The sequence below is a fragment of the Hydra viridissima genome, unplaced genomic scaffold (genome assembly GCF_058129835.1).
Source record: "Hydra viridissima isolate aposymbiotic clone 2 unplaced genomic scaffold, HvirCarnegie_v1 scaffold_5, whole genome shotgun sequence".
In the NCBI taxonomy this organism is placed as follows: Eukaryota; Metazoa; Cnidaria; class Hydrozoa; order Anthoathecata; family Hydridae; genus Hydra; species Hydra viridissima.
In genome coordinates, this window is record NW_028324304.1 from 14,616,320 (window position 1) to 14,633,152 (window position 16,833).

At 28.3% G+C, this 16,833-nt stretch overlaps 1 protein-coding gene and 1 pseudogene across 3 annotated transcripts; both read right to left on the reverse strand.

The window, feature by feature from the left end:
• Positions 1–2,068: 2,068 nt before the first annotated feature.
• LOC149888856 (uncharacterized) lies at positions 2,069–3,025 on the reverse strand (annotated as a pseudogene).
• A 1,014-nt stretch (positions 3,026–4,039) lies between these two features.
• LOC145189334 (anoctamin-10-like) lies at positions 4,040–16,738 on the reverse strand. Of its 3 annotated transcripts, none has more exons than XM_090086699.1 (13): positions 16,463–16,738; positions 16,305–16,349; positions 15,984–16,106; positions 15,153–15,358; positions 13,015–13,190; positions 12,518–12,817; positions 11,255–11,388; positions 10,920–11,062; positions 10,708–10,838; positions 10,554–10,625; positions 5,046–5,170; positions 4,622–4,792; positions 4,040–4,487 (listed from the first exon to the last, which is right to left on the reverse strand). In XM_090086699.1, the coding sequence occupies exons 2-13, from the start codon at positions 16,316–16,318 to the stop codon at positions 4,304–4,306; spliced, it is 1,779 nt and encodes a 592-aa protein (XP_089942825.1). In that variant the 5' UTR covers positions 16,319–16,349; positions 16,463–16,738; the 3' UTR covers positions 4,040–4,303. The 3 variants fall into 3 exon arrangements, with proteins under 3 accessions (XP_089942825.1, XP_079922071.2, XP_089942826.1); XM_080065945.2 differs by having other exon boundaries at positions 15,153–15,345; positions 16,463–16,733; XM_090086700.1 differs by lacking the exons at positions 4,040–4,487; positions 4,622–4,792; positions 5,046–5,170 and adding an exon at positions 8,078–8,205 and having other exon boundaries at positions 15,153–15,345; positions 16,463–16,733.
• Positions 16,739–16,833: the final 95 nt, after the last annotated feature.

Below are 16,833 nucleotides of genomic sequence, written 5' to 3' on the forward strand. Positions count from 1 at the left end.
ACAAAAAAAGAAAAAACTTGTGTTAGCAAAAATAGCTTTATTTTGTTATTAAGTCATTAACAAAGACAAACTCTTGGGGAAGAAAGCTTTATTGTGATTCCTTAGAGTAAAAACCGATAGGCAGTTCTAATGCCTCAGATATCTGCACCCAATATTCTAAGAGCTTATGAACAGTTGGAGGAATCACATACCAAGAATACTTTTCTAGTAGGGGAAAGGTGCCTATGATGGCATAGCGCCTATGATGGCATACTGGTCATATTTCCAAAAATATTACTTTTGGTGTATAAGTGATTAGACCAAAATGTGTATATTAGTAATTCATTACTTCTGGTAAAAACTCATCCCTCCGTCATAAATAATGCTTTTGTAATCAACAGACATAAATTTTCGCATGTGGTGTTGTAGATTTAATGCCCTCATATATTTAGGATTACAATTTTATTATAGATCATACAGAAGTGAAATTTTCATGCATTTCATCTGCAGGCGTTGTACATTTATTAGAATACTTATTTTAATGCTACTTGTAGAATAAGGTAGATACAGCTTGTTTTAATAAATATGATGACTCTTTCCTATGATGGCATACCGAGGAGTTGCCATATAGGAAAGTCTGCAAAATGAATTGAAAAAAATGCCTGAAATAAATTTTAATGCTCATAAAAAAGTGATCAGGCTTAGAACAAAGATGAAATACAAGAGTTTGAGATACCAATACATTTGGAAATGAGATCTCCCCCATCAGAAGCTTCCTTAAGCACTGGATCTTCTGTTTCAACGAAAGAATAAGATCTAGTATACAAAAGTTGTGCCCGGTGCCATTAACAACCTCTAAAATCGAATTTAAAGGGAAACGAAAACGTGGGAAAACTGGACCTCTGAATTCCACACCGGATATTCAAGAAATAAAAGATAAGCCAAAAGAAAAAGATAACAAAGAAAAGGAAAAATTTGTTAGAAGAACCAAAAGAAAGACAACTGTTGAAGAAAAATACTGCAGTGAGGAGATTAAAAGAAGTAAATATAAAATGGATTTTGAACCTGATACAGCAGTTTTGTATTGTTATGAACTTTATTCGCTGTCTTGCTCTAAAGAACCATGGATTTGTTGTCAAAAATGCGGATCTTAGTGTCTTTGTTTATCAGCAAGCATAAAGAGAAGTAGAAAACAATTTATATGTGAACTATGCTTAAAGACCAAATATTTATTTTTAATTTTGTTTTTTTGATAAGTTATGTTTCCATTAGTAAAAAACAAAAAAAACTCTTGTTTGTCTATTTTCTTTAAAGTGTGCCATCATAGGAGCAGTTAGTTGCCTATTATAGCATACTTGTATTTTTTTTTTTTAACGGTATATACTTATAAAAAAGCAAAATAGTAAAAATTCTGAGGTTCATTAATATTCTGCATGCTAGAGGGAATACACCCATGTCAAAAATTATTTTTTAAGTTTTCAGGTAATGACTCAGAAAAACGTTAAAGTTAAGTATGCCATCATAGGCTATAAGAGCAGTAGTGTTCCCATCATTAGTGTTGTTAAAACCCTGCTTGGACATTTCAACTGTAAGGCTTAGCTCATCTCTAAACCTCTGTTGAATGCTCTTCTTTCTATCGTTTACTTACGCTTTTTCCGAAGAAGATTTGGCAAAGTATGTTTTAATCTCCATCTTGTATCCCAAATGTAAAATATACTAAAAAGATCTGAGCCAGATATGCAGAGAAGAACGCCCCAAAGGTAAAGCCTTTTCATTGACTGGTTTAGATCTGATCGATACTGAATTATTAAATTCACAAAGCTTGGCTCCACAATTATTTCATGATTGGGAGGACAGAGTGTTAGTGAGAGCATTCACCACTTTACCATCAAACGTTGTTAAACCTATTTTGAAATTTAAATCGATGGTTATATCAGGTTTGCTTTCTGCTACTTTTAACTTTACCTCAAACTCGACCAGTCTATTTATTGCAGCTTTAAGATGTTCATATTCATTTCTGATCAACTCGTTCATTTCCTTTTGATATTGGAGATGTAGGGGTCTACAGTAATGTGTACTAGAGGGCTTCTTATTCAACCATACTGTTCATGATGGTTATTTTACGTGGAACATTAGTTGCCTGAAAAAGACTTTGCTCGTTAACTAGGGCTTCTCCAATAATTGTATAAGTATATTTTTGTTTATACACACTTTGACTGGAGGCACCATTAAAATCCCCTTTAAAGTGAAGTACACCTTCAAACTTTCCCCACTCTCAGCAATTATTCTCATAGAGTCTTGGCATTCAGTAAAAGTTAGTATACTTGTCAGAGTATGATCAAACATACTCTGTAGAGGAGTTGAAGCAAAAGTTTCTGTCTTTCATTCTTAACTTCATGAAGTGAAGGATAAATACCTGCATTCTGTATTATGGATGAATCTCTGATAACTTGATACTGTTCATCAGAAAGATCACATTGAATTTTTAAGCTCAACGCATCTTCAATTTTCATTTTTATTGGAAAACTAACCTCCATGCTTTTAACTTTGTCTGGATTTGTAGCATTTTTCATGACAACAAAATCTTTTTTGTTAGAATATCCTGAGGCTTTTCTTATTGAATCAAATGCCAAAGTTTCATCAGTATGTTCAGCGAACTTGGTAACCTCAAACAAAATAATATTTAATACTTAAGTGAGTAAACTACTTTTTGAATTGGTTTGAATTCGATTGATTTAACACCACCTTAGATCTTTTGCTTCTCTCACTTAGATCTTCCCAGTTCTTAATCTTTTTACCTGGACCTGCTGCAACGTCTTTTCTGTTCCAGAAGTCTTGAGAGACTTCTTGAATGTTTCACCAATTTAGATTTTAATTTGCATCTAAATATTGATAGAGTTTTCTTGAGATTTATCATTTCAGGTTCATTAAAACTTTTATGGTCTAGACCCTCTAATCTACTAAACTAAACTAGAAGAGCCTCGGGTAAATTATCAAGATTAATTCCTAACTCTTGAATCATTGGAACTTAATGCATTCTTTTCATAATGAATGTAAGTAATGAACTATTATTCGTCATTATGTACGCAAGTTTTATTTAGGCTGTTAAATCATGCAAATTCTGGTTTTTGAGGCTTAAAAATTCGCAAGATTTGTTTGAGCATGAGTTTTTGAATGCTGGTTTTTAAGTTGTGATAAACTATCTCAAAAACCAACATTCAAAAACTCTTGCTCAAACCTGAAAAATTTGTGAAAGATAATTAATACAGAATTTTACATTCGACTTTTTTAAAGGTTGTATATTGATTTAGGGAAAGTTTGAGCAACTGACTTTTTTTTCCTGCTTTCATATATACCTATCACTGGGAAAATATTAAAATTGCCATGGTATCTAGTAGAATCTTTTCAACCGAACTCACAATCAAACAAAAAAAAACAAAAAAAAAAACAAACAAAAAAAAATCAATTTAGAGCACCTTTTTTCAAGATCTTAGGAGTGAAAATCTAAAATCAAAATACAGTGTCAAATATATTAATTATAGTTACCAAATATCTTAAACATATGCCTTCAAATTAAGTTTTGAACTGTTTTTAGGGTTCACAACTTGACGCATCAGAATACAAACAATAAGAGCTTGTTTCCTTTCTTTACTATCAGCGTTTTGAGAATTTTTTTGTATTATTTAGGAAAAATAAAATCATAGATTGTCGAACATTATTTCTAGGGATTATTTTAGTTACCCGATTACTACCCTCGTATTATATTAACAATCGGCATTTCGATAAATTATTTCTTCTTTAAAATTGTCAAATGCGAATTATTTGATTTTTCTAATTAAAATTCGTAAATTCTCTTTCATTTCATTTTCATTATACCTCCTGTGTTTAGTACATTATCGAATAAGTTTGATTATATAAAAAACGTAATCAACCATGTTTTGTTGAAAAATTTGCTACAAGTATTTGGCGACAACTAGGTCAAGTTAACTACTGTGTGTTTTTGTCTTTAAGGCGGGCACAAAATTTAGAAGACCTTAACTCTGTATTTAAAAAATGTATATCAGAAAATATTTTAATAGTTAATAAAAATAAATTACAACAAATTTACAAAGCTTTTAAAACAAAATCTAAATATAAAAATTTGGGAAAAAGAATTATGTAGAAAAATATAAACAAAATTTCTAGCAAAATAAAAAAACTAGAACAAGTACAAAGACTGCATCAACAATTTAACTATGCAAACCGTGTAAAATTGATGTAAACCGTGTAAAAGTAGAAAATAACATCACCAACACCAACACTTTAGAAAACACAAAAAGTAGTTTTAGAAATTTTCTTCTGTTGGGGCTTTCTTCTCTTTTAAAAATTTAAATTCTTGCTTCTTGATATGCTCTCGTCTTGCAAGTTCATTTCTAACGGATATAGGCACATTGGAAATCAAATAATGAGAAAGCATAAGGCACAATATAAGGATATGTTCAGCAGCAAATACCAATCCGACAATATATCTGAATGTAAAAATTGTAAACTAAATTCCAACACGCAATGACGACAGGAATTTAAACTAATTTTATGTGGCACTACATGACACACACTACAACACATAAAGTAAAAGAATTGCATTTATGAAAACAATACTGACCTTCCAGAACCAAGCTTTATCCATTGGTCACCATCAGCGTGTGTTTCGTACATCTCTGGTACCCACTCAGCCAACTGTTCACTAGCAAATCCGAACAAGAAACAGTTTGTTACCATAGATAATAGCGTCATCAGGGTAAGTACTTTGTACCAAACTCCTATACTTCTTGCTCTAATAATAATAAATAAAATAACATTCATTGAAAATATTTTGATTGCAATATTGCAGTCTCTACAGATCATGAATATTTTAATGTAAATTACAATGTTAAAGTGTTGTCTCTTAACTTTAGGATGTTCTTAATGCATTGTTCTCTTGCATAAAAAAAAAAAAATTTTTCAAGTCAAATATATGGCAACATGCTTTACTTTTTAAGTAAAACATTTCCTAATCAAAAAAAGCTTGTTAAAGCAAGTAAATGAACCTTCGAACATGAGGTCTTCTGCACAAGAACATTAATTTGAAGATATCTGAACGTGCCTCGATGAACAAGAACAAAACTGTAATGATTGAGCACAATGGGAATGCTGATGCAAAAAGAGTTACATACTGAAAAAAAAAAACAGTAAACATCATAAAGCATAAAAAAACCAGCAAAAAAATTTTTTTTACTTAATTTTCTCTTCTGAGTAAAAATCAAACTATAAAACAACTGAAGGGTGGTGCATAGAGAATGAAAGGGCTTGAATACATGACTAGTTCTTATTTAGAAAATTATAATGAAAACTTTAATATGAATTTATTATCTAATAGTGTGCTACATATAGACAGCCTGATTCAACTTCTCCCTACCTCTGACTTTTAAATTTAATTAGTTATAAGTTTTATTTTCAAGCATAAAATAAATTTGAAGTCTTATAATGATGTTTGTAACAAAAATATAACATTGAAAAATACGACATTGAAAGTATTTTTATATTTTTGTATCATAGCTCTGCAGACTAAAACAAGTTCAAAATACAAACATTACAGGAGAGACAAAAAGCTAAATAAAAGAAAAATTACTGAGGTTGAGAAAGAGAAATTTTATAATAAAAAAGACAATTATTGATAATTATTTGCTTTAGTCTGCTGATTTCTGTTAAATTTAAATTACAAAGTAGATTTTGTCCTGATAAAAAGGATCAGACTTCAATTGCTAGGGATAATTTTTGTGTACAACCTTCACTTATATAGAGCTCAACTTGGTTTGAAGGTATTGCGCACAGGTGCATCTGTTCAGCGTAAGATGCCATAAAAAAATAATTCATTTCTTCAAACAGGAGAACATGGCAAATAATTTAGTTTTCAGGTAACCTTCAGTTTCATATTCAAATGCACTTTTAAGTGCTTTCTACAGGTCAGAAATTAACCTATTAAATTCTTTAAAAACTGGTGGAACATTGTTGCCTAATTCTAATGCAAAGATGCACTACTTTAACTTCCATATACAGTAACCTATAGGTAGAAAATTAAGTTGAGAGGCAAACATATCTCTCACTAAAAAATTCATATTTTCCCAGTAGGTTACTTGCATTGTTTCCATCAAAGTCTATCCCATGATTACATCGATGTATTATGATGTTGTGAACCAATTTATAAATAGATGGTAAAAATCTAGGTGTTGCCTCCCAAGAAGTATTATTTGAGAGAATTCTCTTAACAAGTTTTAACTATGGAGATACAACTAAGTGATGAACTTCAGCTTCAGGATTATTATCTAAATAAACAATAAAATTGATCACATTTTTGAAATTTTTTTTTACCTGTGACCACTATGCTCTATTTTTAACCTATATTTGTATCAATCATCAAGAAAGCCTAATGTTCTTGGAGAAAGAACATTCACCCTCACAGCACAAGCAGACATATTTATCAGAATGAGTAGAAAGATAAAAATGTTGTAAGGTAACTAGCATCATCCATATTCAATCTATTCAAGATTATATAATATACTTTGATTATCTTCAGATTTCAGATGTCTTCTACAATAGTTAGAATAAAACACATCTTTGTTGTTTTCATCAATCCCATTTACAATTACTTTAAAAAATCACTGATCTCCATCAATAGTTCTGAATATGCACAGATGATCTATAACTTTTCCGCTCATAATACTCTGAATATATTCAAAAGAACCTTTCACAAATAATGCCCCTTGTTGCAGCTTCATCATCCATCATTGAATGTCAATTTACACCGAGATCATCATAAAATTAAGATTTAATCTTCTAGCAACTTGACATTAACTCGCAAAATCTCATTAAACTAAAGAAAATCCTTTAAGCCCTTGGCAAGTAGTGCAGCGCCAAAATCTCCAAAACACAAGTACTGATACATGCATTAAAACTTAACATTTCAAGTTTAAATGCCTCAGAATGCCACAATACACTAGACTACAGCACTAGAGTTCAGCAAATTACTCAGATGCAGTAAGTTTTTTCTGAACAACAAATTAGATTCATTAGAGCATGACTAGAGCAACAGTTGTAATGATTTCCTTAAAACAATTAATATAAATAAAAAACATATAAAAATACTTTTTTTTTCTTTTGTAAAAAATTCACAAAACTTTTTTAAATGTTTTTGTTTAAAAAGTTTTTAACAATTTTTAATTAAACCTTGGGAACTTTTTTTTACATTTTAATATGTAAAATTCTAGTAACAAAAAAATATAGTATCATTGTAACCTTGAACTATGGTGTTCAGTTTAAGAGAAAATTGCTTGATCTTTTATTCAACAAAGGTCTTTCTCTAATCATTAGAACTGATAAAATCTGGACATACATTTAACTCTTTATTAAAGCCTATTTTATTGCCACAATTTTTATTTTCACTAAAGATTTAAAATAATATTGCAATTCCCATTTTTTCTGAAAAAAAACAAAACAAACAAAAACTGCAGAAATGGTTTGTTTTTAAAAAATTATCTTTTCTGTTTGTTTTTTTTTCTACTAAAACCTGAGGGATTTCTATCACAATTAGTGCAAAAGGTATGGAGAGCAACATTCCAATTCATTTGTACCAGTACTTTGAAACACGCCATTCAATCATTTTATTGAGACACTGTTCTCTCCTAAGACCACCAAGGTAAACTTTAGTTTACCCTAATTTTTTATTGGGTTTAGTAAAGTGTTCTAAAAGGTTATCAAAATGACTGAAACAAAATGACTAACTTCTGCTTGTTATTTCATTATAATAAAATAACATATTTATATTTTACTTAGTATAAATAAGTTGATAAATTTAAAGAATATAAAGATATATCCTTTAATTTAAGATATATCTTTTAGCTTTATCTTACATATCCTTACATTTAAATAGATTTATTTAAACAAATTTTAATAAATTTTATTTAAATAGGGTATGTCTTAAATTTTTATGTTTAAAAAGTAAACAATTTTTTTTTTAATTTTTACAAAAATTTATTATAAAGTATTAAAATTATCAATAGTGTATTAGGGTTAAATTATTTTCATAATTCCAATTTTTATTTAGCCAAAGGAATTTCTCACTTCTGCTGTAAGAGTGAAGCTGTTAAAAATCTGATTAAGCTAACAGAAGGTCTTGGAATTGTATCCAGAGAGCAAATTGCTTCAGAGACTCTAAAAAAAAAAAAGGAGAAAGACAACATAAAACCTGGAGACGAGGTTTTTCTAAAGACTTTTGGAAACAACATTCTTGTTGCTGTTGGTGCACCAGATAATAGATCTAGCAGAGCGTTTCTTTTAAAAAATTATCTTTAGAAGCTATAATAGAAATGTCAGTTATGTAAACCAAAGTAAAAGAAAAATAAAGCTCCTTTTCTACAAACTGTGACGAAACTTAGGCAGGAAAGTGTCAAAATCTAATATATTCAGTCAGATTGAAGAGCTATGTAGTTAATTTTCACACTTTTATAATTTCAAAACTAAATCATTCATTTCAGGGGATGTAGAGATTTGCAGTTTAGTTTTTTGTAAAAGATACTTCAGATTTAATTCTTTGTATGAAAATAAATCCTTATTGCACTGTTGCAAGGATTCCATTAGACGCAGGACAGGATCTTCATATTAAAATTTTAAAAAATCTCACTGTATTGTAAATATTTTTTATTTGCCATGCAATCATATAATATCTAAAAATCTAGATATTAAGAGATACTTGATTTTGGCTTTAGTTGAAGATGTTTCAGAACATGATGGAAATTTTAACAAACTATTGAAACCATTGAAAAACTATTGAAAGGTCTGAATGATGTAAAATATTTAGGAGCATTTGATCATAAATGTGATAGTTCTTTATTTAGTCTCTGGTGTGAGGGGGAAAGTATTCTTAAGGTTGGAGAAAAAAGAACAAATGTCTCAATTTTTGATGTCAACTACAACAAGTTTGTTGCAGATTGATGCAAGCCTAACTATTTAAAGGAACTTAAGAAATGTATTTCTACATGAAGTGTGTATCTCAACAAACCTTTACAATCGTACAACACATTATCTCTCCCTTAGGGTTAAAGAGATATTATATATTGAAGACTGCAATACAGCTAAAGAAAAGTGTGATTGAGTTTAGAATAAACAGTTTAAAGTAATCTTTTTCATACTTTGTTAAACTTGTAAGTTTCATTTAATTGTTATTATAATTAAGTATTATTAGTTTTTTATAATATAAGCTATATAAACAATTATCATAAATTTTTTAAAATTTCATTTAATGGATTTAAAGTTTCAAACTCTTCTTTAGTCACAGCCCTCTTTATTTTTAATTTTTTTTCTTTTGAGTTGTATAAAGTGTTTTTAAAAATAATACATTTTGTGATAAAATTATATTTACCTAGTAAATCTTTGACTAAATGCAAATTGTCAAATATTTTTAAACATGTATAAAATTAACTTCAACCACACTTTCAATTTCTAACCTAAAAAAGTCTTGGTTAAAAGATCCCTTTTATGATTTAGTTAAAATGACCTTTCATGGTTAAAGTTAGACCTTTAGAAAATGTAAAAAGTGGAGACTTAAATAGGGAACCTTTGGTCTAGAGAGAAGTGTTTTGATTGATCTACTCCCTTCATGTATCAGCATAAGTATGCATATCAGCATGTTGTAAAAGGTTATAGGATAAATCAATTTTTCTAATAAAAAAACGCTTATAAGTTAGTTTAGATATTAAAAACCAGTTTAAACACTTTCCTAAACACATAAGCTGTACTAAAGCAAAAACATTTAGGATGAACTAATATCAACCCTGGGAGTCTCAGAAGAGCGGAGTAGTGAATAGACTTTGTAATTCAATTTTTCATTAGAAAATAATAAATATAATCCCAATTACAATGAAGCATGAAACTCATTTTAACAGCTAAAACCAAACTGTAAGATTGGGGTAAAATCCAAGAGCATTTTATTTACAAGAATTACAGCAACTTAGACTTACTTGGTGCAAAATAGCATTTGAAAGGATTATAGGCTCATACACCGTTATAAATTAAGCCAATGGTAAACATAAATTATGTTACATATCAAACAAAAGTGGAAAGATTCTCTAAATCAGTTGTTAAAATCAGTTGTTAAAAAGTTGTTAAAAAGTTGTTAAAATCAGTTGTTATCCTCAAACTCGGTTTTCAAAAGAGTGAGTATTTTTTCAGGAGTAAGAGAGATTATAACATACTCTCTCAGGAGCATTTAATTAATGCAGCAATTTTAATTTTTTGAAACTTTTTAAAGATTGAGTATTCATTAGTAGACCTAGAAGCATCTTGACCTAGAAACATCAAAAGATATTATCTTTAATACCCAATTGAGAAAAAGCCCCTATTTATGTTATCATGTATTATTAATAATATTTAAAAAAATGAATTATGAAATATTCAAAACCTTTCATTCTATAGGATATGCAACCTATATAAGGAATAGCTGAAACTAAAAACTATATTTAAAAATATTAAAACAATTGAAAAATATTATCAAATCTACATACACCGTATTGAGTAACCATTTCTATATAGTCATCAAAAGGCTCATATTCTTCAAGCAATAAATTTTCGAGTATCTAATTAAAAAACATACACATAAATTTCATCAATGAAATAGATTCAAAACAGATTAAAACAAAAAAACATCCAAAAACTGACTTCACTATCATTAGACTTCAGATCTTCATTTTTCTTAGTTAAAGCACTTTTTGCGAGACGGCGTTGTGCAGTTATTTTTTCAACAGCAAATGGAATTATAGATTCTGTTACCAGACGACGAATTTCATCACCTAAAAAGACATTTATTATAAAGTATAACATTAAAAATGTAGTTTATTAAATTGAAACCAAATTAAATTGAAAATAAATACCCCAAAATAATCCAATGAGTTCCCGCTTAAGGGATACAATATCCAATTGATAAAATGCAATATAAAACAATGGTAGGTAACAGTCAAATAACTCAAAGAGCAATCGCTTTACAATCAATGAATCATTATGCTGGTGTTCTGTTCTGTAAAGTAATAATTATCTTCAAATTTAATTTAAAAAATACTTAATTTAATTTGAAACAAGTGGCTAAAACTATAATAGAAAAAATTAACAGAAATCAAAACTTTATAAAGGTAACTTGTTAAGATACAAATTCTATAAGGGTAACTTATTGAGATTAACTTAATAATTCAGAAACACAACTTGCACTTACCTATGATTTTCAAAATCAGTGCAGTAACTGGCAACTGTTCGATAAAGTTTATTTAAAATGTTGATAACAATTGAGTGAGCTATTGTAGGTATGAGCCATCCATAATATTTATTGTCATTTGCAAAGATATTTCCCTAAATAACAGCAATAATTCTAAAATAACAGTGAAAAGAAAACCACTGTATATATACGTATGCATGTATGTGTGCATATGTATATACATAACTGTATATAACTGTATATAACTGTATATATATGTATATGTATGTATGTATGTATGTATGTATGTATGTATGTATGTATGTATGTATGTATGTATGTATGTATGTATGTATGTATGTATGTATGTATGTATGTATGTATGTATTTATGTATGTATGTATATAACTGTATATAACTGTATATATATGTATATATATGTATGTATACATGTATGTATACATGTATGTATGTATGTATACATGTATGTATGTATACATGTATGTATGTACTTTGTCATTTGAGAAATAATTGGATTTAAACAAAAGTGTTAATTAGTATGAGACTAAACAAGTCTGCACATATTTATATACGAAAAAATAAAAAAATAAAAATTAAGGAAAAACCACTTAAGGTTGATTTCTAAAAAATTCATTTGGTAAATTTTATTGTTAATAGGACCTAAACTAAAAAAATTGTTCAAACTGATAATTTAGTTTAAAAGTTATTTCAGACAATAAGTTGGTAATTTTTGCAGAAATAGTGGCCAAAAAAAGCATATCCAAAACAGTCCCATGGCAAATTATTGGTTTGGTGAAAGTTGGTAAACAGAACTGTGAGATGAGTGAAGCGCTCAATCTTTCAGGTAAATGTGACCTGAACCTAATCAAGAACATTTATATGGATTCCAAAATGGTACTTATCAAGATAGTGTTCATGTGAATCTTAAACAAGAGTTGAAGAGAGTTTGGTCCCAAATTTCAATTTTTCTTTTTTTTTTTTCTTTTTATTTTTTAAGCTAAAGAATTTTTTTTTTTAATTTTTTAAAATTTGTGCTTTTTTCTATCAGTAATAAAAGGAATTAAAAACAATATCTTAATTCATTTTTGTTTTTTTATGGAAAACATAACCTTATCTGATAAACTGATATCTGAAATTTATGATTATCTGACAAAAAAAAAAAATTAAGTTTATCTATAAATATGTGCACAACTGTGCTTGTGTGTGTGCGTGTAAACACACACTATTAAATGCTTTTAGTACAATAATAGTAGGAAAGTTTACTGGATCTGAATAATGAGCAAGTTCATGTATATGAATAGGACTGTCATGATCACTAATATAACCATTAAGATTCAAGGAGATAATCATAGCACCAACACCTAACAATAGAAATGGTATAGACATCATGAAACTCAGAAGATAGCGAATTCTTCTTTTCCATGCAGGAAAGTACTTTTCATTAACTCCTGTTATAGGACTTTGTCGAGTTTCGCCAAAAAATTCAGGTCGAATCATATCAACTTTTTCAACATCAGAAGTCTTCCATAAAAGTGCAAGTACATTTTCATGTCTTTTCCACAGCTTAAAAAAAAAATTACTTTAAAATTACTTTGCTCTTGAAAAGTAAATTACTTATAAAAAATTACAAACTTTTTGATATAATTTGTAAATAAAATGTGAATTATATATATATATATATATATATATATATATATATATATATATATATATATATATATATATATATATATATATAAACATTAAACAAACAAAATTACTTTTATATAAATTATTGTCCATAAAGCCATTCCAAGAGCGTAAAAAGGCAAGTAATGGCTGTCATCTGCTGATTCATTTGGCTGATGAAGAAAAATCAAGATACCAAGTACTGCTATTGGTATTAAAGCCCAGGTTAAAAAGCTCATCCATGCAAAATAATAGGCAACATCTTCTCCTAAAAAAACATTTTAATAAAACACACTAAGTTTTAAAATTAAAATCCCATTTATGAGTTTTTTAAAAGTATATACAATAACTTAAATGTTAATTCAAATCAATAACAAATATATTAACAAGGAAAGTTTTTGGACTACAAACAAAAACTTTTTTAAAATGTTGAATTCTGGGTAAGTTTTCCATTCTTATCTTGAAAAGTTTAACATAATGTTGTAAACCATAATAAAAAAGTCTTTTATGTATATTTTGGCTTTTATCAAATATAAGAAAAAGGCTATACAAGAACCACAAACATTTATCGTATATAAGATAGCGTAACTAGTAACCGTATGTATAATAGGTTTTATAAATAGCGTTACTAATAACTGTAATATTCAGAAGACGTCAGAAATATTCAGAAGTGACGTCATGAGTGTTATATTACATTATTACTTAAATTATAACACATAAAAACAAAGTTTATTAAAAGTTTATTAAATATTTCAGCAAGGAAAAGTTTATTTTTTAAAACAAATTTATGCAAGCTCAAATGTGAGTTTAAAAAAATTTTAGTTTGCAGTTTACAAAATGTCAAAAAACTTTTATGTTGCCATATTTTTTAACTTCTGTTATACAATAGTTGGAATAACTTTTCCAGAACCAGATGGAGCTCAAGACTAATTGATTAACTTGAATCAACAAAGAAAATTTTTTAGATTAGCAGAGAACTAGGGAGAATGATTGCTTCTTATCTTAAAGATAAACTTGAGCCCAGGAAAGACAGGCTTGGGAAACAAGATCAACTGAATCTCTGAAAGAATCATTTGATGATTCAAACAATTAAATTCAGTGTCTACAAATCAGATAGAAGATTCAGACACTACCCTTTTTTCCTGAAATAATTGATGAGCAAAGCACCATTATTTCTTCACTGGGGTGGCAATTTATAACCCAACATTATTGGTGGCAAATTATTACCCAAATTGTTAATTATAGTGGCAATTATTACCCAAAAAAGAAACTATAGACAGAAAAATTGTTGAAATTTTTTTTTCACAGGTGGTGATAAAAAAAAGATGCTACTTAGAGTTCCAGATTGCATAACAGGTAAGGACTATGTGGAGCCTTGCCACTCTGACAGGAATTTGCTTGGTTTGCTAGTCATTAATTTTGTCTAGAGGGCAATTACTCTGATGCAATATAATTCCTCTTTAACAAAGAATGAAGGAGAGAAACAATTTCTACTGGCATCAACACAGGAAGCATTCATTCTATGAGAAAAAACTGATTTCAATATTCTAATTTGCTGCAAGGTTTATTATTTGTATAGTATCCATGTTTAAATAGATAATACTAAATAACATTTAAGAAATATTCCTATATATTGCTATTTTATTGTAGCTAAAACACTTTTTACAAACAATTAAAAAAAAGTTATATGGTGAAGCTAAACAAGTGACAAAGTTATTATTGTACAATAACAAATCATACTTTATCTAAGTTATGTGTTAATTTTTGGCATCAATGTTTTCATTTTATGTCTTATTTTGTTATCTGAATGATTTGTTCAAAACCATTCAGACAAAATTAAAGGTTATAAGTATTGCAAACTGAGGTGCAGTAATCACTTTGCACAAAGAACATTATTTGATTAGAGAAATTGCAAAGAAAACAAAAATATCCTACAAATGAGCTCTAGGGACAATAAGGATTCTCTACCCTTAAGTAACCTACCTAATTAGGAAGGTCTTCAGTAACATTCAAGACATTTTTTTTGAAATTTTTTCTTTACAATTATTGACAGTAAACAAAAAAGAAGTTTAAACTTTGAGAAATATTTACTAAAATAAGCATAGTAAAAAATTCTGTAAAATATTCTCAAATTATTATTATTATTTTTTTACTATTTTAGAAATATGCATTTGTGACTACTTGTCTTTCATACTTTTATATATATATATAAAAAAAAAGAATTACCTACCATAATAATCTCTAAAACCATTCACTGGAATTGTAAAAGGGTTGCTTAAGACTTTTTGCCATAATTTCTTTAGCTCATTTTGTGTATGCATAGGCATGTAGCTTTCAATGATAACAGGTTTAGAGTGCATACATCCTGTAAGTATAGAATCACTGGCACCAAAACTTTTGATGCCACTCTTCAAAAATTCTTCCTGAAATTTTAATCTGATATTTACTATAATAATAAACTGTTATCAACTATAACTTAAGTTCAGAAATAAAAATTAAACAGGTCAATAACAACAAACAAAAGCCTTGCCCATGACAACTTAACTTCATTACAAAATTTCTGAGGTTATTAGAATTGTTTATGAAATGGTATTATAACATTCAAAAGTAAAAAGTTTTTTTCAGCAAGCCTCAAGGATAACAGCTCTAATAATTCTGTGGCTAAACTAAATTTTGAACTAAGTCTTCATGATTTGGTTTGTTTTGTGAGCTTTTATCCAGTTGTTGATTTTCTTGCATTTCAACATCTTATCAATCTCATCACTAGGTTGACAAAAATAGCAATGTGATCTTTAATATTGTCATTCTTTCTTCTATTTTCCCATCCCTTTAAATTTGTGAAAAATGTTTCCCAAACTATAAGGAGTCCATTTTTATTTATATCAGTAATGTTTCTTCATATGATTAAAATTATTTAAAGATCTGTCAATTTTTGCTCAAATTTCTAAATGCAATTTTAAAGTATTTTAAGTTTAACAAAAAAAAATCAAAAATAAAGGAATTAAGCAACTAAGATATACCAAATTTTACAGTACTGTCATAAATAACAAAAAATCCTTACCTTGCAGTATGTGATATTATGTAAAATGTTTTCAAGAAGAAACAATTGTTCTGCAGAAGTAAAAAAAGTTTGCTTTGAATCAAACTTAAATAACTGTAAATCTTTCTGAGTAAATTCTCTAACCTGCAGACAAGAACAAAATAATACCACTAGACTCCATTCTCAGCATTAGAAGGATGTTACTTACAAATAAAAAGCTATTTTTCATTTTCAAACAATAGAGTTTTTAACAAAAGGAAAAATTATTTCAGTGCATTTTAAATGCAACATAATAATTGCAGTTGCATGATAGATACTGAGGTTTCGATTTTTAAAATATACCCCTTCTGGACCATCAACCTCTTTGAGAAGCTCCAATTTCTCAGCCTAAAAGTTAAAGTGTTTTTCTTTTAGCGAGTACCAGTTTAGTATTTAAATTCCTCATGTGATAGTTTACTAAACAGCGTACACAAGTATGTGGGATGGTTAACCCTTCTTACCTGATGACAAAGATCAGAAAATGAGCATTTTACAGATAAAACTCTGTGGCCTGTAAGCTTTTCATCAGTTACTAATAAACTTGAGGAAACTAAACATGTTTTTAAATATTCTAAACTTGATTCAGGACAAGTTTCAGCAATTTCAATCAGATATATTGGTGATTGGAAATCCTCTTCCATTTTTGTTTATTAAATACAAATGTTACTTGAGCAGCCGTGCTCAAACCATGACAGATATATATATTTTTTTAAATTTTAAATTTAAATTTGCTTGCGCTATTATTTAAATAAAGATATTAAGTTTAATATAAAATTGAGTAATTTTTATGTCTTTATTGGATAAAAATACAAAAAAAAGAGAAACAAGAAAT